This window comes from Aphelocoma coerulescens, unplaced genomic scaffold (assembly GCF_041296385.1).
Source record: "Aphelocoma coerulescens isolate FSJ_1873_10779 unplaced genomic scaffold, UR_Acoe_1.0 HiC_scaffold_150, whole genome shotgun sequence".
NCBI classification, from domain to species: domain Eukaryota; kingdom Metazoa; phylum Chordata; class Aves; order Passeriformes; family Corvidae; genus Aphelocoma; species Aphelocoma coerulescens.
Window position 1 is genome coordinate 424,635 of NW_027183500.1, and position 26,899 is coordinate 451,533.

At 57.9% G+C, this 26,899-nt stretch overlaps 1 protein-coding gene across 1 annotated transcript; it reads left to right on the plus strand.

Moving 5' to 3' along the window:
- Nucleotides 1-236: 236 nt before the first annotated feature.
- FBL (fibrillarin) lies at nucleotides 237-24,752 on the plus strand. Its single transcript, XM_068998704.1, has 9 exons — nucleotides 237-294; nucleotides 1,801-1,842; nucleotides 3,505-3,687; nucleotides 7,248-7,342; nucleotides 13,421-13,591; nucleotides 17,065-17,197; nucleotides 20,118-20,230; nucleotides 22,825-22,970; nucleotides 24,585-24,752. Exons 1-9 carry the CDS (start codon nucleotides 285-287, stop codon nucleotides 24,604-24,606), a joined length of 915 nt encoding a protein of 304 aa, XP_068854805.1. The 5' UTR covers nucleotides 237-284; the 3' UTR covers nucleotides 24,607-24,752.
- Nucleotides 24,753-26,899: the final 2,147 nt, after the last annotated feature.

Genomic DNA, 26,899 nt, shown 5'->3' on the forward strand with positions numbered 1-26,899 from the left:
GCCCCGAAGCGGCGCCGAAAGGCCCCGAAATGAGCCCAAAACGCCGCGAATCGGCAAAAAACTCCCAGCGGAGCTCCCAAAATCCCCGTTTTTGTCCCCAAAATCCCCTCAGGAGCCTCCTCGGCGGGGTTGGACCCCAGGGAAGCGCTCTGAGGGCACTTCCGCCCGGGAAAGGGCGGGGGCTGAGCCTCAGGAGGGAGCTGCGCATGCGCGGGGCGTTGGACGTGTGACGTCATTTCCGGTTCCGGCAGAGGCGCGCGAGCCCCGCGTGGAGAAGCGGCGCGATGAGGCCGGGTGGGAACTGGGACAAACTGGGACAAACTGGGAGGGACTGGGAGCGACTGGGGGGCACTGGAAGGGACTGGGAGGGACTGGAGGGGACTGAGATTTACTGGGATGGGCTGGGAGGGGATTGGGGGCTCTGGGGGAGGAGTGGGAAGGGATTGCGGAGGGACTGGGATGAACTGGGGGGGACTGGGATGAACTGGGAGGGATTCTAGGAGGGAGCGGGGGGAGCTGGGAGCAACTGGGATGGGATCAGGGTGTACTGGGATGGACTGGGAGGCATTGGGTCATACTGGGATGAACTGGGATGGATTTGGGGGTGACTGGGTTATACTGGGACGGACTGGGGTGGACTGGGAGGGATTTGGGGGTGACTGGGTTATACTGGGATGGGCTGGGAAGGATTTGAGGGTGAGTGGGTTATACTGGGATGGACTGGGAGGGGACTGGGATATACTGGGAAGGACTGGGATGGACTGGGAGGGGACTGGGTTATACTGGGATGGACTGGGAGGGGACTGGGATATACTGGGAAGGACTGGGATGGACTGGGAGGAGACTGGGATATACTGGGAAGGACTGGGTTATACTGGGATGAACTGGGAGGGCTTTGGGGGTGACTGGGATGGACTGGGAGGGGAGTGGGTTATACTGGGGTGAACTGGGAAGGATTTGGGGGTGACTGGGTTATACTGGGATGAACTGGGATGGATTTGGGGTTGAGTGGGTTATACTGGGATGGACTGGGAGGGGACTGGGTTATACTGGGACGGACTGGGATGGACTGGGAGGGCTTTGGGGGTGACTGGGTTATACTGGGAGGGCTTTGGGGGTGACTGGGTTATACTGGGATGGACTGGGAGGGGTTTGGGGGTGAGTGGGGTGGACTGGGACGGACTGGGGTGGACTGGGAGGGATTTGGGGGTGAGTGGGTTATACTGGGATATACTGGGAAGGACTGGGAGGGGACTGGGTTATACTGGGATGGACTGGGAGGGCTTTGGGGTTGACTGGGTTATACTGGGATGGACTGAGAGGAACTGGTAGGGCTTTGGGAGTGACTGGGTTATACTGGGATGGACTGGGAGGGGACTGGGTCATACTGGGATGGACTGGGAGGGATTTGGTGGTGACTGGGTTATACTGGGATGGACTGGGTTATACTGGGATGGACTGGGAAGGGTTTGGGGGTGACTGGGTTATACTGGGATGGACTGGGTTATACTGGCATGGACTGGGATAGATTTGGGGGTGATGGGGTTATACTGGGATGAACTAGGATAGATTTGGGGGTGACTGGGTTATACTGGGATGGACTGGGATGAACTGGGATGGATTTGGGGGTGACTGGGTTATACTGGGATGGACTGGGTTATACTGGGAGGGTTTTGGGTGTGACTGGGTCATACTGGGATGGACTGGGTGGGGTTTGGGGGTGACTGGGTCATACTGGGATGGACTGGGAGTGCTCCAGGGGTGCTCCCAGTAGCTCCCAGTCTGACCAGTTCCCTGCAGGTTTCAGCCCCCGGGGGGGACGCGGCGGCTTCCGGGGCCGAGGTGAGTCCCAGTATAAACCAGTAAAGACCAGTAGCCACCAGTAATGCCCGTACTGGGAGCCCCAGTGCTCTCCCAGTTTGTCCCAGTTACTTCCCAGTATCCCCCCAGTTCCCCTTCTAATAAGTCCAGTTCTTCTCCCAGTCCCTCCCAGTATGTCCCAGTGACTCCCAGTAACTCCCAGTAAGTCCAGTCCTGGCCATACTGGGAGCCCCAGTGCCATCCCAGTATGACCAGTGCTCCCAGTCCACCCCAATGTCCTCCCAGTATAGCCCAGTTTCCCTCCCAGTGCTCCCCAATCCCATCCCAGTATATCCCAGTTCTCCCCAGTGCCCCCCAATTCCCTCCCAGTATATCCCAGTTCCCCCCCGAGTCTTTCCCAGTATAACCCAGTCCCTCCCAGTGCCCCCCAATCCCCTCCCAGTCCCTTCCAGTCCCTCCCAGTGCCCCCCAATCCTTCCCCAATTCCCTCCCAGTCCCTTCCAGTCCCATCCCAGTAACTCCAGTCCCCTCCCAGTCCTCTCCCAGTCCCCTTCCAGTGCCCCCCAGTAAAACCCAGTTCTCTCCCAGTCCCTTCCAGTCCCAGCCCAGTGCCCCCCAATCCCCTCCCAGTCCCATCCCAGTAACTCCAGTCCCCTCCCAGTCCCCCCCAGTCCCTCCCAGTGCCCCCCAATCCCTTTCCAGTCCCCCCCAGTCCCCTCCAGTCCCTCCCAGTGCCCCCCAATCCCCTCCCAGTCCCTTCCAGTCCCATCCCAGTAAGTCCAGTCCCCTTCCAGTCCCCTCCCAGTAACCCCAGTCCCTCCCAGTGCCCCCCAATCCCACCCCAGTTCCCTCCCAGTGCCTCCCAGTCTCCTCCCATCCCCTCCCAGTCTCCTCCCATCCCCTCCCAGTCCCCTCCCATCCCCTCCCAGTCCCCCCCAATCCCCTCCCAGTTAATCCCAGTCCTTCCCAGTCCCCTCCCATCCCCTCCCAGTTAATCCCAGTCCCTCCCAGTGCCCCCCAATCCTGCCCCAGTTCCCTCCCAGTCTCCTCCCAGTCCCCTCCCAGTCTCCTCCCAGTCCCTCCCATCCCCTCCCAGTCCCCTCCCATCCCCTCCCAGTCCCCTCCCATCCCCTCCCAGTTAATCCCAGTCCTTCCCAGTCCTCTCCTATCCCCTCCCAGTTAATCCCAGTCCCTCCCAGTAACCCCAGTCCCTCCCAGTGCCCCCCAATCCCACCCCAGTTCCCTTCCAGTGCCTCCCAGTCTCCTCCCATCCCCTCCCATCCCCTCCCCGTTAATCCCAGTCCCTCCCAGTCTCCTCCCATCCCCTCCCAGTCTCCTCCTATCCCCTCCCAGTTAATCCCAGTCCTTCCCAGTCCCCTCCCATCCTCTCCCAGTTAATCCCAGTCCTTCCCAGTCCCCTCCCATCCCCTCCCAGTTAATCCCAGTCCCTCCCAGTAACCCCAGTCCCTCCCAGTGCCCCCCAATCCCACCCCAGTTCCCTCCCAGTGCCTCCCAGTCTCCTCCCAGTCTCCTCCCATCCCCTCCCAGTCTCCTCCTATCCTCTCCCAGTTAATCCCAGTCCTTTCCAGTCCCCTCCCATCCTCTCCCAGTTAATCCCAGTCCCTCCCATCCCCTCCCAGTCTCTCCCAGTCCCTCCCAGTTAACCCCAGTTTCCCCCCGCAGGTTCCGGTTTCCCGCCCCGCGGAGGGGGCGTGGCCAGAGGAGGGGGCGTGGCCCGCGGAGGGGGCGGGGCCCGGGGAGCGCCGAGGGGGCGGGGCCGAGGCCGAGGGGGCGGGGCCAGGGGCGGGGCCCGCGGCGGCTTCAAAGGCGGGAAAAAAGTGACGGTGGAGCCGCATCGGCACGAGGGTAACTGGGCAAACTGGGAGGGACTGGGAGGGTAACTGGGCAAACTGGGCAAACTGGGAGGGTAACTGGGCAAACTGGGCAAACTGGGAGGGTAACTGGGCAAACTGGGAGGGACTGGGAGGGGACTGGGCAAACTGGGAGGGTAACTGGGCAAACTGGGAGGGACTGGGCAAACTGGGAGGGACTGGGAGGGGATTGGGCAGACTGGGAAGGAACTGGGAGGGGATTGGGAGGGACTGGGAGGGGATTGGGAGGGACTGGGATGGACTGGGAGGGGATTGGGAGGGAACTGGGAGGGACTGGGAGGGAACTGGGATGACCTGGGAGAGTAACAGGGTTGTACTGGGAGGGGATTGGGCAAACTGGGAGGGACTGGGAGGGGATTGGGATGGACTGGGAGGGAACTGGGATGACCTGGCAGGGTAACAGGTTGTACTGGGAGGGGATTGGGCAAACTGGGAGGGACTGGGAGGGGATTGGGAGGGACTGGGAGGGACTGGGAGGGAACTGGGATGAACTGGGAGGGAACTGGGATGACCTGGGAGAGTAACAGGGTTGTACTGGGAGGGGATTGGGCAAACTGGGAGGGACTGGGAGGGACTGGGAGGGAACTGGGATGAACTGGGAGGGAACTGGGATGAACTGGGAGGGTAACAGGTTGTACTGGGAGGGGATTGGGCAAACTGGGAGGGAACTGGGATGACCTGGGAGGGTAACAGGTTGTACTGGGAGGGGATTGGGCAAACTGGGAGGGACTGGGAGCAAACTGGGTTATACTGGGAGGGACTGGGGATGGGGTTGTGGGGTGTGTGGGGGTCCCCGGGTGTCCCCAGATGTCCCCCCCCAGGTCCCTTCAGGTGTCCCCAGGCCCCCTCAGGTGTCCCCGGGTCCCTCTCAGGTGTCCCCCAGATATCCCCAAAGTGTCCCCAGGCCCCCTCAGGTGTCCCCCAAGTCCCTCAGGTGTCCCCCAGATGTCCCCAAAGTGTCCCCAGGTCCCCTCAGGTGTCCCCAAAGTGTCCCCAAGTGTCCCCAGGTCCCCAAAATGTCCCCAAAGTGTCCCCAGATGTCCTCAGGTGTCCCCAGGTCCCCTCAGGTGTCGCCCAGATGTCCCCAGTTCCCCCCAGGTGTCCCCCAAAGTGTCCCCAAAGTGTCCCCAAGGCCCCTCAGGTGTCCCCAGGTCCCTCTCAGGTGTCCCTCAGGTGTCTCCAGGTCCCCCCAGGTGTCCTCAAAGTGTCCCCAAAGTGTCCCCAGTTCCCCCCAGGTGTCCCCAAAGTGTCTCCAGGTCCCCCTCAGGTGTCTCCAGGTGTCCCCAGATGTCCCCAAAGTGTCCCCAGGTGTCCCCCAAATGTCCCCAAAGTGTCCCCAAAGTGTCCCCAGGTCCCCTCAGATGTCTCCAGGTCCCTCAGGTGTCCCCCAGGTATCCCCCAGGTGTCCCCAAAGTGTCCCCAGGTCCCCCCAGGTGTCCCCAAGGTCCTTCAGGTGTCCCCAAAGTGTCCCCAAAGTGTCTCCAGGTCCCCCTCAGGTGTCTCCAGGTGTCCCCAGGTGTCCCCAGCTGTCCACAAAGTGTCCCCAGGTCCCCCTCAGGTGTCCCCAGATGTCCTCAGGTCCCCTCAGGTGTCCCCAGGTGTCCCCAAGGCCCCTCAGGTGTCCCCAAAGTGTCCCCAGCTGTCCCCCAAATGTCCCCAAAGTGTCCCCAGGTGTCCCCAGATGTTCTCACGTGTCCCCCAAAGTGTCCCCAGGTGTCCCCAAGGCCCCTCAGGTGTCCCCAGATGTCCCCAAAGTGTCCCCAGGTCCCCCTCAGGTGTCCCCAGATGTCCTCAGGTCCCCCCAGGTGTCCCCAGGTTTCCCCAAAGTGTCCCCAGTTCCCCCCAGGTGTCCCTCCAGGTGTCCCCAGGTCCCCCCAGGTGTCCCCCAAAGTGTCCCCAAAGTGTCCCCAGGCCCCCTCAGGTGTCCCCAAGGTCCCTCAGGTGTCCCCAAAGTGTCCCCAGTTCCCCCCAGGTGTCCCTCCAGGTGTCCCCAGGTCCCTCTCAGGTGTCCCTCAGGTGTCCTCAGGTCCCCTCAGGTGTCCCCAAAGTGTCCCCAAAGTGTCCCCAGCTCCCCTCAGGTGTCCCCAGATGTCCTCAGGTCCCCTCAGGTGTCCCCAAAGTGTCCCCAGGTCCCCCCAGGTGTCCCCAAAGTGTCCCCAGCTGTCCCCCAAATGTCCCCAAAGTGTCCCCAGGTGTCCCCAGATGTTCTCACGTGTCCCCCAAAGTGTCCCCAGGTGTCCCCAAGGCCCCTCAGGTGTCCCCAGCTGTCCCCAAAGTGTCCCCAGGTCCCCCTCAGGTGTCCCCAGATGTCCTCAGGTCCCCTCAGGTGTCCCCAAAGTGTCCCCAAAGTGTCCCCAGGTCCCCCTCAGGTGTCCCCAGGTGTCCCCAAGGCCCCTCAGGTGTCTCAGGTCCCCCCCAAGTCCCTCAGGTGTCCCTCAGGTGTCTCCAGGTCCCCCTCAGGTGTCCCCCAAATGTCCCCAGGTGTCCCCAAAGTGTCCCCAGGTGTCCCCAAGGCCCTTCAGGTGTCCCCCCAGGTGTCCCCAGATGTCCTCAGGTCCCCTCAGGTGTCCCCAAAGTGTCTGCAGGTGTCCCTGAGGTCCCTCAGGTGTTCCCCCAGGTGTCCCCAGTTCCCCCCAGGTGTCCCCAAAGTGTCCCCAAAGTGTCCCCAGGTGTCCCCAAAGTGTCCCCAGGTCCCCCTCAGGTGTCCCCAGATGTCCCTAAAGTGTCCCCAAAGTGTCCCCAAGGCCCCTCAGGTGTCCCCAAAGTGTCCCCAGGTGTCCCCCAAAGTGTCCCCAAAGTGTCCCCAGCTCCCTCTCAGGTGTCCCTCAGGTGTCTCCAGGTCCCCCCAGGTGTCCCCAAAGTGTCCCCAGTTCCCCCCAGGTGTCCCCAAAGTGTCTCCAGGTCCCCCTCAGGTGTCTCCAGGTGTCCCCAGATGTCCCCAAAGTGTCCCCAGGTGTCCCCCAAATGTCCCCAAAGTGTCCCCAAAGTGTCCTCAGGCCCCCTCAGGTGTCCCCCAAGTCCCTCAGGTGTCCCCCAGATATCCCCAGAGTGTCCCCAGCTCCCCTCAGGTGTCCCCAAAGTGTCCCCAAGTGTCCCCAGGTCCCCAAAATGTCCCCAAAGTGTCCCCAGATGTCCTCAGGTGTCCCCAGGTCCCCTCAGGTGTCGCCCAGATGTCCCCAAAGTGTCTCCAGGTCCCTCTCACGTGTCCCCAAAGTGTCCCCAAAGTGTCCCCAGGTCCCCCCAACTCCCCTCAGGTGTCCCCTCTCCCCCCCCAGGTGTCCCCCAGGTCCCCTCAGGTGTCCCCAGGTCCCCAAAATGTCCCCAAAGTGTCTCCAGGTCCCTCTCAGGTGTCCCCAAAGTGTCCCCAGGTCCCCCCAGGTATCCCCAAAGTGTCCCCAGGTCCCTCTCAGGTGTCCCCAGAGTGTCCCCAGGTCCCCTCAGGTGTCTCCAGGTCCCCCTCAGGTGTCCCCAAAGTGTCCCCAAAGTGTCCCCAGGTCCCCCCAGGTGTCCCCAAAGTGTCCCCTCCCCCCCCAGGTGTGTTCATCTGCCGCGGCCGCGAGGACGCGCTGGTGACGCGGAACCTGGTCCCGGGGGAGTCGGTGTACGGCGAGAAACGGATCAGCGTCGAGGTACTGGGAGCGACTGGGATGTACTGGGAAAAACTGGGAGCAACCGGGAGGAAAAAACCCGGCGGGTTTAGGGCAAAAAATGGGGATTTTAGGGGTGAAAATGGGGATTTGGTGGATGAGAAGGGCACTGGGAGGGACTGGGAGGGACAGGGTTATACTGGGAGGGACTGGGTTATACTGGGAGCAACTGGGAGGAAAAAACCTGGTGGGTTTAGGGCAAAAAATGGGGATTTTAGGGGTAAAAATGGGGATTTCGTGGATGAAAAGGGCACTGGGAGGGGACTGGGAGGGGACTGGGTTATACTGGGAGGGACTGGGAGGAGATTGAGGGGACTGGGTTATACTGGGAGCAACTGGGAGGGACTGGGTTATACTGGGAGGGACTGGGAGGAGATTGAGGGGACTGGGTTATACTGGGAGCAACTGGGAGGAAAAATCGGTCCGGTTTAGGGCGAAAAATGAGGATTTTAGGGGTAAAAATGGGGATTTCATGGATGAAAAGGGCACTGGGATGGACTGGGAGGGGACTGGGTTGTACTGGGGGGACTGGGTTATACTGGGAGCAACTGGGAGGAAAAATCGGTCCGGTTTAGGGCGAAAAATGAGGATTTTAGGGGTGAAAATGGGGATTTGGTGGATGAAAAGGGCACTGGGAGGGGACTGGGTTGTACTGGGAGGGACTGGGTTGTACTGGGAGCAACTGGGAGGAAAAAGCCAGGCGGGTTTGGGGTGAAAAATGAGGATTTTAGGGGTGAAAGTGGGGATTTGGTGGATGAAAAGGGCACTGGGAGGGACTGCGAGGGGACTGGGTTATACTGGGAGGGACTGGGAGGGACTGGGTTATACTGGGAGGAACTGGATTATACTGGGAGCAACTGGGAGGAAAAAACCAGTCGGGTTTAGGGCAAAAAACGGGGATTTTAGGGGTAAAAATGGGGATTTCATGGATGAAAAGGGCACTGGGAGGGGACTGGGTTATACTGGGAGGAACTGGGAAGGAACTGGGTTATACTGGGAGGGACTAGGTTATACTGGGAGGGACTGGGTTATACTGGGAGCAACTGGGAGGAAAAAACCTGGTGGGTTTAGGGCAAAAAACGGGGATTTTAGGGGTAAAAATGGGGATTTGATGGATGAAAAGGGCACTGGGAGGGGACTGGGTTATACTGGGAGGGACTGGGTTATACTGGGAGAAAACTGGGATGGACTGGGAGCAACTGGGTTATACTGGGAGGAAAAAACCTGGCGGGTTTAGGGTGAAAAACGGGGATTTTAGAGGCAAACGTGGGAATTTTAGGGAGAAAAATGGGAATTTGATGGATGGAAAGGGCACTGGGAGGGACTGGGACAAACTGGGAGGAACTGGGACCGACTGGGTTATACTGGGAGGGACTGGGGGGAACGGGGACAGACTGGGTTATACTGGGAGGAAAAATCCCGGCAGTTTTTGGGTGAAAAATGAGAGTTTTAGGGGTAAAAATGTTCCTGGATTGTACTGGTTCGTACTGGTTCATACTGGTCTGTACTGGTTTGTACTGGTTCGTACTGGTCTGTACGGGTTCATACTGGTTTGTACTGGGTCATGCTGGTTCATACTGGTTTGTACTGGTTTCCAGGATGGGAACATCTCAGGGGTTTGGGCCCTTACTGGGAGCACTGGGAAGGGAGCGCTGTGGGGTCACTGGTGCTTATAGTGGTTTATACTGGTTTATACTGGTTCGTACTGCTTGATACTGGTTCATACTAGTTTATACTGGTTCCTACTGGTTCATACTGGTCCATACTGGTTCCAGGACAGCGACGCCTCGGTGGAGTGCCGGGTGTGGAGCCCTTGAGGGGTTTGCGCCCTTACTGGGAGCACTGGGAAGGGGCGCTATGGGGTCACGGGTGCTTATAGTGGTTTATACTGGTTTGTACTGGTTCGTACTGGTTCATACTGGTCCATACTGGTTCCAGGACGGCGACGCCTCGGTGGAGTGCCGGGTGTGGAGCCCTTGAGGGGTTCAGGGCCTTACTGGGAGCACTGGGAAGGGGCGCTATGGGGTCACTGGTGCTTATAGTGGTTTATACTGGTTTGTACTGGTCCGTACTGGTTCCAGGACGGCGACGCCTCGGTGGAGTGCCGGGTGTGGAGCCCTTGAGGGGTTTGGGCCCTTACTGGGAGCACTGGGAAGGGGCGCTATGGGGTCACTGGTGCTTATAGTGGTTTATACTGGTTTGTACTGGTTTGTACTGGTTCGTACTGGTTCATACTGGTCCATACTGGTTCCAGGACGGCGACGCCTCGGTGGAGTGCCGGGTGTGGAGCCCTTGAGGGGTTTGGGCCCTTACTGGGAGCACTGGGAAGGGGCGCTATGGGGTCACTGGTGCTTATAGTGGTTTATACTGGTTTGTACTGGTTTGTACTGGTTCGTACTGGTTCATACTGGTCCATACTGGTTCCAGGACGGCGACGCCTCGGTGGAGTGCCGGGTGTGGAACCTTTCAGGGGTTCAGGGCCTTACTGGGAGTACTGGGAAGGGGCGCTATGGGGTCACTGGTGCTTATAGTGGTTTATACTGGTTCATACTGGTCTGTACTGGTTTGTACTGGTTTATACTGCTTCCTACTGGTTCATACTGGTCCATACTGGTCCGTACTGGTTCCAGGACAGCGACGCCTCGATGGAGTGCCGGGTGTGGAGCCCTTGAGGGGTTCAGGGCCTTACTGGGAGCACTGGGAAGGGGCGCTATGGGATCACTGGTGCTTATAGTGGTTTATACTGGTCCATACTGGTTCATACTGGCCTGTACTGGTTTATACTGGTCCATACTGGTTGATACTGGTCCATACTGGTTCCGGGACAGCGACGCCTCGATGGAGTGCCGGGTGTGGAGCCCTTGAGGGGTTTGGGCCCTTACTGGGAGCACTGGGAAGGGGCCCTATGGGGTCACTGCTGTTCATACTGGTCCATACTGGTTTGTACTGGTTTATATTGGTTCATACTGGTTTATACTGGTCCATACTGGTCCATACTGGTCCATACTGGTTCCAGGACGGCGACACCTCGGTGGAGTGCCGGGTGTGGAGCCCTTGAGGGGTTCAGGGCCTTACTGGGAGCACTGGGAAGGGGCGCTATGGGGTCACTGCTGTTCATACTGGTCCATACTGGTTTATACTGGTTTGTACTGGCCTGTACTGGTTGATACTGGTCCATACTGGTTCCAGGACGGCGACGCCTCGGTGGAGTGCCGGGTGTGGAGCCCTTGAGGGGTTCAGGGCCTTACTGGGAGCACTGGGAAGGGGCGCTATGGGGTCACTGGTGCTTTTAGTGGTTTATACTGGTTTGTACTGGTTCATACTGGCCTGTACTGGTTTATACTGGTCCATACTGGTTGATACTGGTCCATACTGGTTCCAGGACAGCGACGCCTCGATGGAGTGCCGGGTGTGGAGCCCTTGAGGGGTTCAGGGCCTTACTGGGAGTACTGGGAAGGGGCGCTATGGGGTCACTGGTGCTTATAGTGGTTTATACTGGTTCATACTGGTCTGTACTGGTTTGTACTGGTTTATACTGCTTCCTACTGGTTCATACTGGTCCTTACTGGTTCCAGGACGGCGACGCCTCGGTGGAGTGCCGGGTGTGGAGCCCTTGAGGGGTTCCGGGCCTTACTGGGAGCACTGGGAAGGGGCGCTATGGGGTCCCTGCTGTTCGTACTGGTCCATACTGGTTGATACTGGTTCGTACTGGTTGATACTGGTCCATACTGGTTCCAGGACGGTGATGCCTCGGTGGAGTGCCGGGCGTGGAACCCTTGAGGGGTTCAGGCCCTTACTGGGAGCACTGGGAAGGGGCTGTATGGGGTCACTGATGCCTTTACTGGTTCATACTGGTTCATACTGGTTCATACTGGCCTGTACTGGTTCCTACTGGTTGATACTGGTCCATACTGGTTCCAGGACGGCGACGCCTCGGTGGAGTGCCGGGTGTGGAGCCCTTGAGGGGTTTGGGCCCTTACTGGGAGCACTGGGAAGGGGCCCTATGGGGTCACTGCTGTTCATACTGGTCCATACTGGTTTGTACTGGTTTATATTGGTTCATACTGGTTTATACTGGTCCATACTGGTCCATACTGGTCCATACTGGTTCCAGGACGGCGACACCTCAGTGGAGTGCCGGGTGTGGAACCCTTGAGGGGTTCAGGGCCTTACTGGGAGCACTGGGAAGGGGCGCTATGGGGTCACTGCTGTTCATACTGGTCCATACTGGTTCATACTGGTCCATACTGGTTCCAGGACGGCGACGCCTCGGTGGATTGCCGGGTGTGGAACCCTTGAGGGGTTCAGGGCCTTACTGGGAGCACTGGGAAGGGGCGCTATGGGGTCACTGGTGCTTTTAGTGGTTTATACTGGTTTGTACTGGTTCATACTGGCCTGTACTGGTTTATACTGGTTGATACTGGTCCGTACTGGTTCCAGGACAGCGACGCCTTGATGGAGTGCCGGGTGTGGAGGCCTTGAGGGGTTTGGGCCCTTACTGGGAGTACTGGGAAGGGGCGCTATGGGGTCACTGGTGCTTATAGTGGTTTATACTGGTTCATACTGGTCTGTACTGGTTTGTACTGGTTTATACTGCTTCCTACTGGTTGATACTGGTCCATACTGGTTCCAGGACGGCGACGCCTCGGTGGAGTGCCGGGTGTGGAGCCCTTGAGGGGTTCAGGGCCTTACTGGGAGCACTGGGAAGGGGCGCTATGGGGTCACTGCTGTTCATACTGGTCCATACTGGTTTATACTGGTTTGTACTGGCCTGTACTGGTTCATACTGGTCCATACTGGTTCCAGGACGGCGACGCCTCGGTGGATTGCCGGGTGTGGAACCCTTGAGGGGTTCAGGGCCTTACTGGGAGCACTGGGAAGGGGCGCTATGGGGTCACTGGTGCTTTTAGTGGTTTATACTGGTTTTTACTGGTTCATACTGGCCTGTACTGGTTTATACTGGTTGATACTGGTCCATACTGGTTCCAGGACGGCGACGCCTCGATGGAGTGCCGGGTGTGGAGCCCTTGAGGGGTTTGGGCCGTTACTGGGAGCACTGGGAAGGGGCGCTATGGGGTCACTGGTGCTTATAGTGGTTTATACTGGTTCATACTGGTCTGTACTGGTTTGTACTGGTTTATACTGCTTCCTACTGGTTCATACTGGTCCGTACTGGTTCCAGGACGGCGACACCTCAGTGGAGTGCCGGGTGTGGAGCCCTTGAGGGGTTCAGGGCCTTACTGGGAGCACTGGGAAGGGGCGCTATGGGGTCACTGCTGTTCATACTGGTCCATACTGGTTTATACTGGTTTATACTGGCCTGTACTGGTTCATACTGGTCCATACTGGTTCCAGGACGGCGACGCCTCGGTGGAGTGCCGGGTGTGGAACCCTTGAGGGGTTCAGGGCCTTACTGGGAGCACTGGGAAGGGGCACTGGGAAGGGGCGCTATGGGGTCACTGGTGCTTATAGTGGTTTATACTGGTTCATACTGGTTCATACTGGTTTGTACTGGTTCATACTGGTTCCAGGACGGCGACACCTCAGTGGAGTGCCGGGTGTGGAGCCCTTGAGGGGTTCAGGGCCTTACTGGGAGCACTGGGAAGGGGCGCTATGGGGTCACTGGTGCTTATACTGGTTTATACTGGTCCATACTGGTTCCTACTGGTTCATACTGGTCCGTACTGGTTCCAGGACAGCGACGCCTCGGTGGAGTGCCGGGTGTGGAACCCTTGAGGGGTTCAGGGCCTTACTGGGAGCACTGGGAAGGGGCGCTATGGGGTCACTGGTGCTTATAGTGGTTTATACTGGTTCATACTGGTCTGTACTGGTTTGTACTGGTTTATACTGCTTCCTACTGGTTCATACTGGTCCATACTGGTTCCAGGACGGCGACGCCTCGGTGGAGTGCCGGGTGTGGAGTCCTTGAGGGGTTCCGGGCCTTACTGGGAGCACTGGGAAGGGGCGCTATGGGGTCCCTGCTGTTCATACTGGTCCATACTGGTCCATGCTGGTTTATACTGGTTCCTACTGGTTGATACTGGTCCATACTGGTTCCAGGACGGCGACGCCTCGGTGGAGTACCGCGCCTGGAACCCGTTCCGCTCCAAGCTGGCCGCCGCCATCCTGGGGGGCATCGACCGCATCCACATCCGGCCGGGGGCGCGGGTGCTGTACCTGGGGGCGGCGTCGGGCACCACCGTCAGCCACGTGTCCGACATCGTGGGCCAGGTACGGGGGCACCTGGGCACACCTGGGGGCACCTGGGCACACACCTGGGGGCACCTGGGAACACCTGGGACACACCTGGGGGTACCTGGGGGCAGCGTCCGGCACCACCGTCAGCCACGTGTCCGACATCGTGGGCCAGGTACGGGGGCACCTGGGCACACCTGGGGGCACCTGGGGGCACCTGAGATACACCTGGGGGCACCTGGGGGTACCTGGGATACACCTGGGCACACCTGGGTACACCTGGGGGCAGCGTCGGGCACCACCGTCAGCCACGTGTCCGACATCGTGGGCCAGGTACGGGGGCACCTGGGCACACCTGGGGGCACCTGGGCACACACCTGGGGGCACCTGGGAACACCTGGGACACACCTGGGGGTACCTGGGGGCAGCGTCCGGCACCACCGTCAGCCACGTGTCCGACATCGTGGGCCAGGTACGGGGGCACCTGGGCACACCTGGGGGCACCTGGGGGCACCTGAGATACACCTGGGGGCACCTGGGGGTACCTGGGATACACCTGGGCACACCTGGGTACACCTGGGGGCAGCGTCGGGCACCACCGTCAGCCACGTGTCCGACATCGTGGGCCAGGTATGGGGGCACCTGGGCACCTGGGGGGCACCTGGGGGCACCTGGGGGCACCTGGGCACACCTGGGACACACCTGGGGGCACCTGGGGGTACCTGGGCACACCTGGGCACACCTGGGGGTACCTGGGCACACCTGGGGGCAGCGTCGGGCACCACCGTCAGCCACGTGTCCGACATCGTGGGCCAGGTACAGGGGCACCTGGGCACACCTGGGGGCACCTGGGGGTACCTGAGATACACCTGGGGGTACCTGGGCACAGCTGGGCACACCTGGGGGGCACCTGGGGGCACCTGGGCACACCTGGGGGCACCTGGGCACACCTGGGGGCACCTGGGACACACATGGGGGTACCTGGGCACACCTGGGGGCACCTGGGAGTACCTGGGGGCACCTGGGCACACCTGGGGGCGGCGTCGGGCACCACCATCAGCCACGTGTCCGACATTGTGGGCCAGGTACGGGGGCACCTGCGGGCACCTGGGGGGCACCTGGGGGTACCTGGGATACACCTGGGCACACCTGGGCACACCTGGGGCACCTGGGCACACCTGAGGGCACCTGGGGGGCACCTGGGGGTACCTGGGGGTACCTGGGCACACCTGGGGGTACCTGGGAACACCTGGGCACACCTGGGGGCACCTGGGGGTACCTGGGCACACCTGGGGGTACCTGGGGGCGGCGTCGGGCACCACCGTCAGCCACGTGTCCGACATCGTGGGCCAGGTACGGGGGCACCTGGGCACACCTGGGGGCACCTGGGAACACCTGGGATACACCTGGGGAGCACCTGAGGGCACCTGGGGGCACCTGGGGGCACCTGGGAACACCTGGGACACACCTGGGGGCACCTGGGCACACCTGGGGGTACCTGGGCACACCTGGGGGTACCTGGGGGCACCTGGGCACACCTGGGACACACCTGGGGAGCACCTGGGGACACCTGGGGGCACCTGGGACACACCTGGGGGCACCTGGGGGCACCTGGGAACACCTGGGACACACCTGGGGAGCACCTGGGCACACCTGGGGGTACCTGGGCACACCTGGGGGTACCTGGGGGCACCTGGGCACACCTGGGGGCAGCGTCGGGCACCACCGTCAGCCACGTGTCCGACATCGTGGGCCAGGTATGGGGGCACCTGGGCACACCTGGGATACACCTGGGGGACACCTGGGGGCACCTGGGGCACACTGGGACACACCTGGGACACCTGGGGGGCACCTGGGCACACCTGGGGGCACCTGGGCACACCTGGGGGCACCTGGGGGTACCTGAGATACACCTGGGGGGCACCTGGGCACACCTGGGGGCAGCGTCCGGCACCACCGTCAGCCACGTGTCCAACATCGTGGGCCAGGTATGGGGGCACCTGGGCACACCTGGGGGCACCTGGGCACACCTGGGGGTACCTGGGGGTACCTGGGCACACCTGGGGGCAGCGTCCGGCACCACCGTCAGCCACGTGTCCGACATCGTGGGCCAGGTACGGGGGCACCTGGGCACACCTGGGGGCACCTGGGGGCACCTGAGATACACCTGGGGGCACCTGGGGGTACCTGGGATACACCTGGGCACACCTGGGCACACCTGGGGGCAGCGTCCGGCACCACCGTCAGCCACGTGTCCGACATCGTGGGCCAGGTATGGGGGCACCTGGGCACACCTGGGGGCACCTGGGCACACCTGGGGGCACCTGGGGGTACCTGGGCACACCTCGGGGCAGCGTCGGGCACCACCGTCAGCCACGTGTCCGACATCGTGGGCCAGGTATGGGGGCACCTGGGCACCTGGGGACACCTGGGGGCACCTGGGCACACCTGAGCACACCTGGGTACACCTGGGCAAACCTGGGGGCAGCGTCTGGCACCACCGTCAGCCACGTGTCCGACATCGTGGGCCAGGTACGGGGGCACCTGGGCACACCTGGGGGCACCTGGGCACACTGGGACACACCTGGGACACCTGGGGGGCACCTGGGCACACCTGGGGGCACCTGGGACACACCTGGGGGTACCTGAGCACACCTGGGTACACCTGGGGGGCACCTGGGCACACCTGGGGGCATCGGGCACCACCGTCAGCCACGTGTCCGACATTGTGAGCCAGGTATGGGGGCACCTGGGCACACCTGAGGGCACCTGGGGGTACCTGGGATACACCTGGGCACACCTGGGGGCACCTGGGGGTACCTGAGATACACCTGGGGGGTACCTGGGCACACCTGGGGGCAGCGTCGGGCACCACCGTCAGCCACGTGTCCGACATCGTGGGCCAGGTATGGGGGCACCTGGGCACACCTGGGCACACCTGGGGGTACCTGGGCACACCTGGGGGCACCTGAGATACACCTGGGGGCACCTGGGCACATCTGGGGGCACCTGGGGCACCTGGGCACACCTGGGGGCACCTGGGCACACCTGGGGCACCTGGGCACACCTGGGGGGCACCTGGGCACATCTGGGGGCACCTGGGGCACACCTGGGGTACCTGGGCACACCTGGGGGCACCTGGGCGTGTCCCCAAGGTCTCACCTGGGCCAAGTGACCCTGATTTGGTGTCCCCAAGGTGCTGGGACCACCCAGTGGTGGCTTCTCCCAATGACCATGGGGTGGACATGGGTGACCTTTGGTGGCCTCTGGTGACCTTTGGTGGCCCTTGGTGGCCTTTGGTGACCTCTGGTGGCACCTGGAGGTCCATGATGACGTCACCAAGGGGTCCTTGGGTTAAAGGGACCCCGATTTGGTGTCCCCAAGGTGCTGGGACCACCCAGTGGTGGCTTCTCCCAATGACCATGGGGTGGACATCGATGACCTTTGGTGACCTTTGGTGGCCTCTGGCGACCTCCTGGTGACCTCTGGTGACCCCGGGCTGTCCCCAGGAGGGCGTGGTCTACGCCGTGGAGTTCTCGCACCGCTCGGGCCGGGACCTTCTCAACGTGGCCAAGAAAAGGACCAACGTGGTGCCGGTCATCGAGGACGCGCGGCACCCCCACAAATACCGCATGCTGATTGGTCGGTGCCGCTCCGAAATCCCGGGCGGGGGTGGGGACGGGGGAGGGGACACCCAAAAACCTCCTGGGGGGACAACTGGGGACGCTTTGGGGGCGGTGGGAGAAGGTTTGGAGGTTCTGGAGAAGGTCTGGAGGTGCCTCAAGGGTATCCTGGGGGGGTTTTGGGGGTCCGAGGGTGGAGCTTGAGGTGATTTTGGGGTCCTGGAGGAGAATTTTGGGGTCCCCCGAAAATTTGGGGGCTCCTGGGTGGGATTTTGGGGGTCCCCAGGGTGGTTTGGAGGTTCTGGAGAAGGTCTGGAGGTGCCTCCAGGGTGTCCTGGGGGGGGGTTTGGGGGTCCCAGGGTGGGGCTTGAGGTGATTTTGGGGCCCTGGAGGAGAATTTTGGGGTCCCCCGAAAATTTGGGGGCTCCTGGGTGGGATTTTGGGGCTCCTCAAGGAGGTTTTGGAGGTGGTTGGGAGGTTCTGGAGAAGGTTTTGGGGTGTCCGAGTGGATTTTGGGGGTGTCCTGGGGGTCCCAGGGTGGGGCTTGAGATGATTTTGGGGCCCTGGAGGAGAATTTTGGGGTCCTCCAGAAATTTGGGCTCCTGGGTGGGATTTTGGGGGTCCCCAGGGTGGTTTGGAGGCTCTGGAGAAGGTCTGGAGGTGCCTCCAGGAGGTTTTTGGGGTGTCCTGGGTAGAATTTTGGGGTCCCAGGGTGGGGCTTGAGGTGATTTTGGGGTCCTGGAGGAGAATTTTGGGGTCTCCTAAAAATTGGGGTGGTTTGGAGGTGGTTTGGAGGTTCTGGAGAAGGTCTGGAGGTGCCTCCAGGAGGTTTTGGGGTGTCCTGGGGGAGGTTTTGGGGGTCCCAGGGTGGGGCTTGAGGTGATTTTGGGGTCCTAGAGGAGAATTTTGGGGTCCCCCGAAAATTTGGGGGCTCCTGGGTGGGATTTTGGGGGTCCCCAGGGTGGTTTGGAGGCTCTGGAGAAGGTCTGGAGGTGCCTCCAGGAGGTTTTGGGGTGTCCTGGGTGGAATTTTGGGGTCCCAGGGTGGGGCTTGAGGTGATTTTGGGGTCAGTTGTGCTGGGTTTTGGTGTTCCCAGCTGGAATTTTGGGGTCCTGGATTGAATTTTGGGGGAAATTTGGGGTCCTGGATGGAATTTTGGGGTCCTGGAAGGGAGTTCTGTGGGAATTTTGGGTTCCTGGGTGGAATTTTGGGGGAATTTTGCATTCCTGGGTGGAATTTTGGGGTCCTGGAAGGGAATTTTGGGATCCTGGATAGAATTTTGGGGTTTTCTTGGTGGAATTTTGGGGGAATTTTGGGTTCCTTGGTGGAATTTTTGGGTCCTGGATGGAATTTTGGGTTCCTGGAAAGGAATTTCGAGTTCCTGGAAGGGAATTTTCTGGGAATTTTGAGTTCCTGGGTAGAATTTTGGGGGAATTTTGGGGTCCTGGAAGGGAATTTTGGGATCCTGGGTGGAATTTTGGGGGAATTTTGGGGTCCTGGAAGGGAATTTTGGGATCCTGGGTGGAATTTTGGGGGAATTTTGAGCTCCTGGATGGAATTTTGGGTTTTTTTGGGTCGGAATTCCAGGTTAGTCCCAAATTAATCCCAGGTTAATCCCGAGTTAATTCTGGTTTGATCCTGGGTTAATCCCAGGTTAATCCTGGGTTGATTTCGAGTTAATCCCGGGTTAGTTCTGGGTTAATCCCAGGTTAATTCTGGGCTGATCCCAGGTTAATTCCAGGTCAATTCTCAGTTAATCCCAGGTTGATCCCGGGTTTATCCCGGGTTAATCCCAGGTTAATCCCAGGTTAATCCCAGGGTGATCCCGGGTTAATTCTGGGCTGATCCCTGGTTAATTCTGGGCTGATCCCTAGTTAATCCTGGGTTAATTCTAGGTTAATCCTAGGTTAATTCCAGGCTGATTCCTGGTTAATCCTGGGTTAGTTCCAGGTTAATCCCAGGTTAATTCCGGGTTAAACCCAGGTTAATCTCTGGTTAATCCTGGGTTAATTCCGGGCTGATCCCAGGTTAATTCCAGGTTAAGTCTGGGCTGATCCAGATTATTCCAGAGTTAATCCCAGGTCAATCACAGGTTCATCCCAGGTTCATCCCAGGTTAATCCCAGGTTAATCCTGGCCTAACTGAGCTAGTCTAACCCCTCCCCTCCCCCCAGGCATGGTGGATGTGATCTTTGCGGGCGTTGGATTTTGGGGGAATTTCGGGGTTTTTTGGGCCGGAATCCCGGGTTAATCCTGGGTTAATCCTGGTCTGATCCTAGGTTAATCCCAGGTTGATCCCAGGTTAATGCCAGGTTAATCCTGGCCTAACTGAGCCAGCCTCACCCTTCACCCTCCAGGCACGGTGGACGTGATCTTCACGGGCGTTGGATTTTGAGGGAATTTGGGGTTTTTTGGGCTGGAATCCCGGGTTAATCCCGGGTTAATCCTGGGTTAATCCTGGGTTCATCCCGAGTTAATCCCTGCCTAACTGAGCCGCCCTAACCCTTCCCCCACCAGGCAGGGTGGACGTGATCTTTATGGACGTTGGATTTTGGGGGAATTTGGGGATTTTTGGGCTGGAATCCTGGGTTAATGCCGGGTTAATCCCGAGTTAATCCCAGCCTAACTAAGCCAGCCTAACCCTTCCTCCCCCAGGCATGGTGGACGTGATCTTCGCGGACGTTGGATTTTGGGGAAATTTTGGGGTTTTTTGGGCCGGAATCCCGGGTTAATCCTGGGTTCATGCCAGGTTAATCCCGGGTTAATCCCAGCCTAACTAAGCCAGCCTAACCCTTCCTCCCCCAGGCATGGTGGACGTGATCTTCACGGGCGTTGGATTTTGGGGGAATTTGGGATTTTTTGGGCTGGAATCCCAGGTTAATCCCGGGTTAATCCCGAGTTAATCCCGGCCTAACTGAGCCAGCCTAACCTTCCCCGCAGGCATGGTGGACGTGATCTTCGCGGACGTGGCGCAGCCGGACCAGACGCGAATCGTGGCGCTCAACGCCCACCACTTCCTGCGCCGCGGGGGGCACTTCCTCATCTCCATCAAGGTGCGCACCAGTGCGGACCAGTATAGACCAGTATAGACCAGTATAGACCAGTACAGACCAGTGTAAACCAGTGCGGACCAGTACAGACCAGTGCGGACCAGTATAAACCAGTGCAGACCAGTATAGACCAGTACTGACCAGTATAAACCAGTACAGATGACTACGGACCAGTATAAACCAGTGCGGACCAGTATAGACCGGTACCGACCAGTATAAACCAGTACAGACCACTGCGGACCAGTATAAACCAGTGCAGAGCAGTATAGACCAGTACTGACCAGTATAAAGCAGTACAGACGACTACGGACCAGCATAAACCAGTGCGGACCAGTATAGACCGGTACCGACCAGTATAAACCAGTGCAGACCAGTACGGACCAGTATAGACCAGTGTGGACCAGTATAAACCAGTACAGACCTGTATAAACCAGTACAGACCAGTATAGACCAGTACCGACCAGTATAAACCAATACAGACCAGTAGGGACCAGTATAAACCAGTGGGGAACAGTATAGACCAGTACCGACCAGTATAAACCAGTACAGACCAGTATAAACCAGTACAGACCAGTACGGACCCGTATAAACCAGTGCAGAACAGTATAGACCAGTACCGACTAGTATAAACCAGTACAGACCAGTACAGACCAGTATGGACCAGTACAGGCCAGTATAAACCAATATGGACCAGTACAGGCTAGTATGGACCAGTAGGGACCTGTATGGACCTGTACAGACCAGTATGGGCCAGTGTAGACCCGTATGGACTGGTATAAACCAGTATGGACCAGTACGGATGAGTATAAACCAGTATGGATCAGTATAAACCAGTACGGACTGGTATAAACCATTATGGACCAGTACGGACTGGTATAAACCATTATGGACCAGTACGGACCTGTATGGACCGGTACAGACCAGTAAGGACCAGTACAGGCCAGTATAAACCAGTATGGATCAGTAGGGACCTGTACGGACCTGTACAGACCAATATGGACCAGTATGGACCAGTACAGACCGGTATAAACCATTATGGACCAGTACAGACCAGTATAAGCCAGTAGGGACCTGTACAGACCAGTAGGGACCTGTACGGACCTGTACAGACCAGTATGGACCAATACGAACTAGTATGGACCAGTACAGACCAGTATAAACCAGTATGGACTAATATGAACTGGTATGGACCAGTACAGACCAGTATAAACCAGTACGGACCAGTATAAACCAGTACGGACCAGTATGGACCAGTATAGACCAGTACGGATTGGTTGTTAACTGGATTTCAATTGGTTTTGAACTGGTTTTAACTGGTTTTACCTGGGATTTTACTGATTTTAACTGGTTTGAACTGGTTTTGAACTGCTTTGAACTGCCTGTAACTGCTTTTTAACTGGTATTAACTGGTTTTGAACTGGGATTTTGCTGGTTTTAACTGGTATTTGGGTGGTCTTAGCTGGTTTTTAACTGGGGTTTTACTGATTTTAACTGGTTTGAACTGGTTTTGAACTGGGATTTTATTGTTTTGAACTGGTATTAACTGGTTTTGAACTGGGATTTTACTGGTTTGAACTGATTTTGAACTGGTATTAACTGGGATTTAACTGGGATTTTACTGGTTTTAATTAGGATTTTACTGCTTTTAACTGGTTTTGGACTAGTTTTGAACTGGTTTGAACTGTTTTTAACTGGCTTTAACTGGTTTTAACTGGTATTTAAGTGCTTTTTAGCTCGGGTTTTACTGGTTTTAACTGGTTTTAACTGGTATTCTAGTGGTTTGGGCTGGCTTTAACTGGTTTGAACTGGCTTTAACTGGTCTTAACTGGTTTTGAACTGGTTTGAACTGGTTTTGAACTCATCTTTACTTGGTTTTAACTGGTATTTAAGTGGTTTTCGCTGGCTTTTAACTGGGATTTTACTGGTTTGGAGTGGTTTTAACCGGCTTTAGCTGGTTTGAACTGGTTTGAACTGCCTTGAACTGGTTTGAGCTGGTTTTTAGCTGGTTTTAACAGGTTTTTAACTGGTTTGAATTGGTTTTGAAGTGGTTTTAACTGGTTTTATCTGGGATTCAAGTGGTTTTAGCTGGTTTTTAACTCGGATTCTACTGGTTTTTGAACTGGTTTTAGCTGGTTTGAACTGGTTCGAGCTGGTTTGAACTGGTTTTGAACGGGTTTGAACTGGTCTTGAACTGGTTTTAGCTGGTTTGAACTAGTTTGAACTGGGATTTTACTGGTTTGAACTGGGATTTAACTGGTTTGAAGTGGTTTTGAAGTGGCTTTATCTGGTATTTAAGTGGTTTTAGCTGGTTTTTAACTTGGATTCTACTGGTTTTGAACTGGTTTGAGCTGGTTTGAGCTGGTTTGAACTGGTTTGAGCTGGTTTGAACTGGTTTGAACTGGTTTTGAACTGCCTTTAACTGGGACTTTACTGGTCGGTAACTGGTTTTGAACCGGTTTTAACTGGTATTTCAGCAGCTTTAGCTGCTTTTTAACTGGGATTTTACCGGTTGGAAGCGGTTTTAACTGGTTCGAGCTGGTATTTGAGCGGTTGGAACTGGTTGGAACCGGTTGGAACCGGTTTGGACTGGTCCCCAGGCCAACTGCATCGACTCGACGGCGCCGGCCGAGGCCGTGTTCGCGGGGGAGGTGAAGAAGATGACGGCCGAGAAGATGAAGCCGCAGGAGCAGCTGACCCTGGAGCCCTACGAGAGGGACCACGCCGTGGTGGTCGGCGTCTACCGGTGACTGGGACCTACTGGGAGGGACTGGGAGGGACTGGGAGGGGATTGGGGGAAAAAAAACGGGAGTTTTAGGGGGAAAAGCGGCGATTTTAGGGGTCCAAAAGGGATTTTAGGGGGGAAAAATGGGACTGGGAGGGGACTGGGGGGGACTGGGAGGGGATTGGGAGGGGACTGGGAGGGATTGGGAGGGACTGGGGGGGACTGGGGGGGACTGGGGGGGACTGGGAGGGATTGGGAGGGACTGGGAGGGGACTGGGAGGGACTGGGATGGACTGGGAGGGGACTGGGAGGGATTGGGAGGGACTGGGGGGGAACTGGGAGGGACTGGGAAGGACTGGGAGGGACTGGGAGGGACTGGGAGGGGACTGGGAGGGACTGGGAGGGGACTGGGAGGGACTGGGAGGGATTGGGAGGGACTGGGATGGACTAGGAGTGTACTGGAATATACTGGGAGGGTACTGGGATGAACTGGGATATACTGGGAGGGACTGGGATGTACTGGGAGGGGACTGGGAGTGCACTGGGATGGACAGGGATATAGCGGGAGTGTACTGGGATATACTGGGAATGTACTGGGAGTGTACTAGGATATACTGGGAGGCACTGGGATGTCCTGGCAGTGTACTGGGATATACTGGGGGTGCACTGGGGTATACTGGGAGTGTACTGGGATGAACTGGGAGGGACTGAGATGAACTAGGAAGCACTGGGATGTATTGGGAGGCACTGGGGTATACTGGGATTTAGTGGGAGTGCACTGGGATATACTGGGAGGGACTGGGAGATACTGGGAGTGTACTGGGATGAACTGGGAGGGATTGGGATGAACTGGGAGGCACTGGGATGTAGTGGGAGTGTACCGGGATATACTGGGAGGGATTGGGATGTACTGGGAGTGTACTGGGATATACTGGGAGGGACTGGGATGTACTGGGAGTGCACTGGGATATAGTGGGAGTGCACTGGGATATACTGGGAGGGACTGGGACATACTGGGAGTGTACTGGGATGAACTGGGAGGGACTGGGATGAACTGGGAGGCACTGGGAGATAGTGGGAGTGTACCGGGATATACTGGGAGGGACTGGGATGTACTGAGAATGTACTGGGATATACTGGGAGTGCACTGGGATGAACTGGGAGGCACTGGGATGGCACTTTGGGGGCACTGGTCTGTACTGGGAGGCACTGGAGGGCACTGGGCTGTAATGGTGTGACACTGGGGAGTAACTGGGATATACTGGTTTATAGTGGTCTGTACTGGGAGGCACTAAGGGGTAACTGGGATGCACGGGGAGAGCGCTGGGGGTGTAACTGGTCTGTACTGGTCCGTACTGGTCTGTACTGGGAGGCACTGGGGGGTAACTGGGAGGGCACTGGGAGGGCCCTGGGGGTGTAACTGGTCTGTACTGGGAGGCGCTGGGGGGTAACTGGGAGGGCCCTGGGGGTGTAACTGGTCCATACTGGTCCGTGCTGGTCTGTACTGATCCATACTGGTCTGTACTGGTCCGTACTGGTCCGTACTGGTCTGTACTGATCCATACTGGTCCGTACTGGTCCGTACTGGTCCATACTGGTCCATACTGGTCACTCACTGCCCCTCTCTCCCTCCAGGCCCCCTCCCAAGGAGAAGTGACGTCATCAAACCGCCAGCCCGCCAGGGGGCGCCAGCAGCGCGGGCGTGGCCTGACCCGGAAGTTAACGGCGGTATCCCGGAAGTGGGCGTGGCCTAACCCGGAAGTGACCCCGGACTCGGATTTGGGGCGAATTTGGGGCTTTTTGGGGGTGGGGGGAGGGGCCCGGGGGGGGTGTTTGGTAATTAAAGACAAACTTAATGAATTGGCGTCGTTAATTAATTAATTCGGGCTTAATGAGTGGGTTGGGGGTGGTTAATGAGGGTTAATTAATGGGGTTGTTAATTAATTAATTAAGGGCTATGAACTGCGGGTAATTAACTCGCTTTGGTTAATTAGGGCTAATTCATCAATTAGGGATTGTAAGGGATTAATTAATTCCTGGGCATGCTAATTACCAGAATAATTAATTAGTGTTGGGGGGGATTCTTAATTAATTGGGTTTAATTAATTAGGGGGGGTAATTAATTACTGGCGGGGTGAGCAACTGTGGGCATTAATTGGGGTTCATGTATTTAATTAATTAAGTGGAGCTTTAATTAGTTCTGGGCTAATTAAGGGCGGGATTGGGTTTCTAATTAATTTAGGGGTTTAATTAGCGACCAGGAGCTGTTAATTAGCTGCTGGCTTAATTGGTGTTTTAATTACTCGGCGATCCTGGGCGTTAATTAAGGGGCGGCTCCAATTAATGAGCGGGGTTAATTCCCAGCTGTTAATGAGGAGGGGAATTAATTACCGGGGCTTAATTAATTATTGGAGCGATTAATTAGTGTTAATTAATCGCTGTTGCGTTAATTCATCACTGGGGAGGGTCGGTTAGTTAATTAATTAGTTAATTAATTAATTAACAGGGGGCTGGGTTAATTGTGGGGTGTCGTTAATGACGGGGTTAATTAATTAATTGATTGTTGGGGTGATTAATTAATGGGAGAGGTAATTAGGGGGACATTAAAGCCTCCGGGGGGGGGGACTGGGAGCAACTGGGAGGGGACTGGGATGAACTGGGAGGGGACTGGGAGCACTGGGAGGGGTTACTGGGATGAACTGGGAGCACTGGGAGGGGTTACTGGGATGAACTGGGAGGGGTAACTGGGGGTTACTGGGAGAAACTGGAGGGTTACTGGGATGAATTAGGAGCGACTGGGATGAACTGGGAGGGAACTGGGAGCAACTGGGATGAACTTTGGGGGGACTGGGAGCAACTGGGAGGGGACTGGGATGAACTGGGGGATTACTGGGAGGGAACTGGGAGTAACTGGGAGGGACTGGGAAGGAACTGGGAACACTGGGGGGTTACTGGGCTGAACTGGGAGCACTGGGAGGAGACTGGGATGAACTGGGAGCAACTGGGAGGGGACTGGGATGAACTGGGGGGTTACTGGGAGGGAAGTGGGGGTTACTGGGATGAACTGGGAGTGACTGGGGGGGCACTGGGAGCACTGGGAGGGGTTACTGGGATGAACTGGGAGGGGACTGGGGGGTGACTGTGGGGGCACTGGGAGGAGCTGGGGGTTACTGGGAAGGGACTGGGATGAACTGGGAGGGGACTGGGAGCGACTGGGAGGGAACTGGGATGAGCTGGGGGGTTACTGAGATGAACTGGGAGGGGACTGGGATGAACTGGGAGGGACTGCGGCATGAACTGGGAGCACTGGGAGAGACTGGGAAGGAACCGGGGGTTACTGGGAGTGCTGGGGAGGAACTGGGAGCAACTGGGGGGAACTGGGAGGGAACAGGGAGCACTGGAAGGTTACTGGGATGAACTGGGAGTGACTGGGAGGGCACTGGGAGCACTGGGAGGGGTTACTGGGATGAACTGGGAGGGTGCTGGGGGATGAACTGGGGGTTACTGGGATGAACTGGGGGTTACTGGGATGAACTGGGAGCAACTGGAGGGAACTGGGAGCAACTGGGAGGGGACTGGGAGGGGTTACTGGGATGAACTGGGAGGGTGCTGGGGGATGAACTGGGGGTTACTGGGATGAACTGGGGGTTACTGGGATGAACTGGGAGCAACTGGAGGGAACTGGGAGCAACTGGGAGGGGACTGGGAGGGGTTACTGGGGGTTACTGGGAGCAACTGGGGGGTTACTGGGATGAACTGGGAGCAACTGGGAGGGACTGGGAAGGAACCGGGGGTTACTGGGAGCGCTGGGGAGGAACTGGGAGGGAACTGGGAGCACTGGAGGGTTACTGGGAGGGAAGAGGGGGTTACTGGGATGAACTGGGAGCGACTGGGAGGGGACTGGGATGAACTGGGGTGTTACTGGGAGGGAAGTGGGGGTTACTGGGATG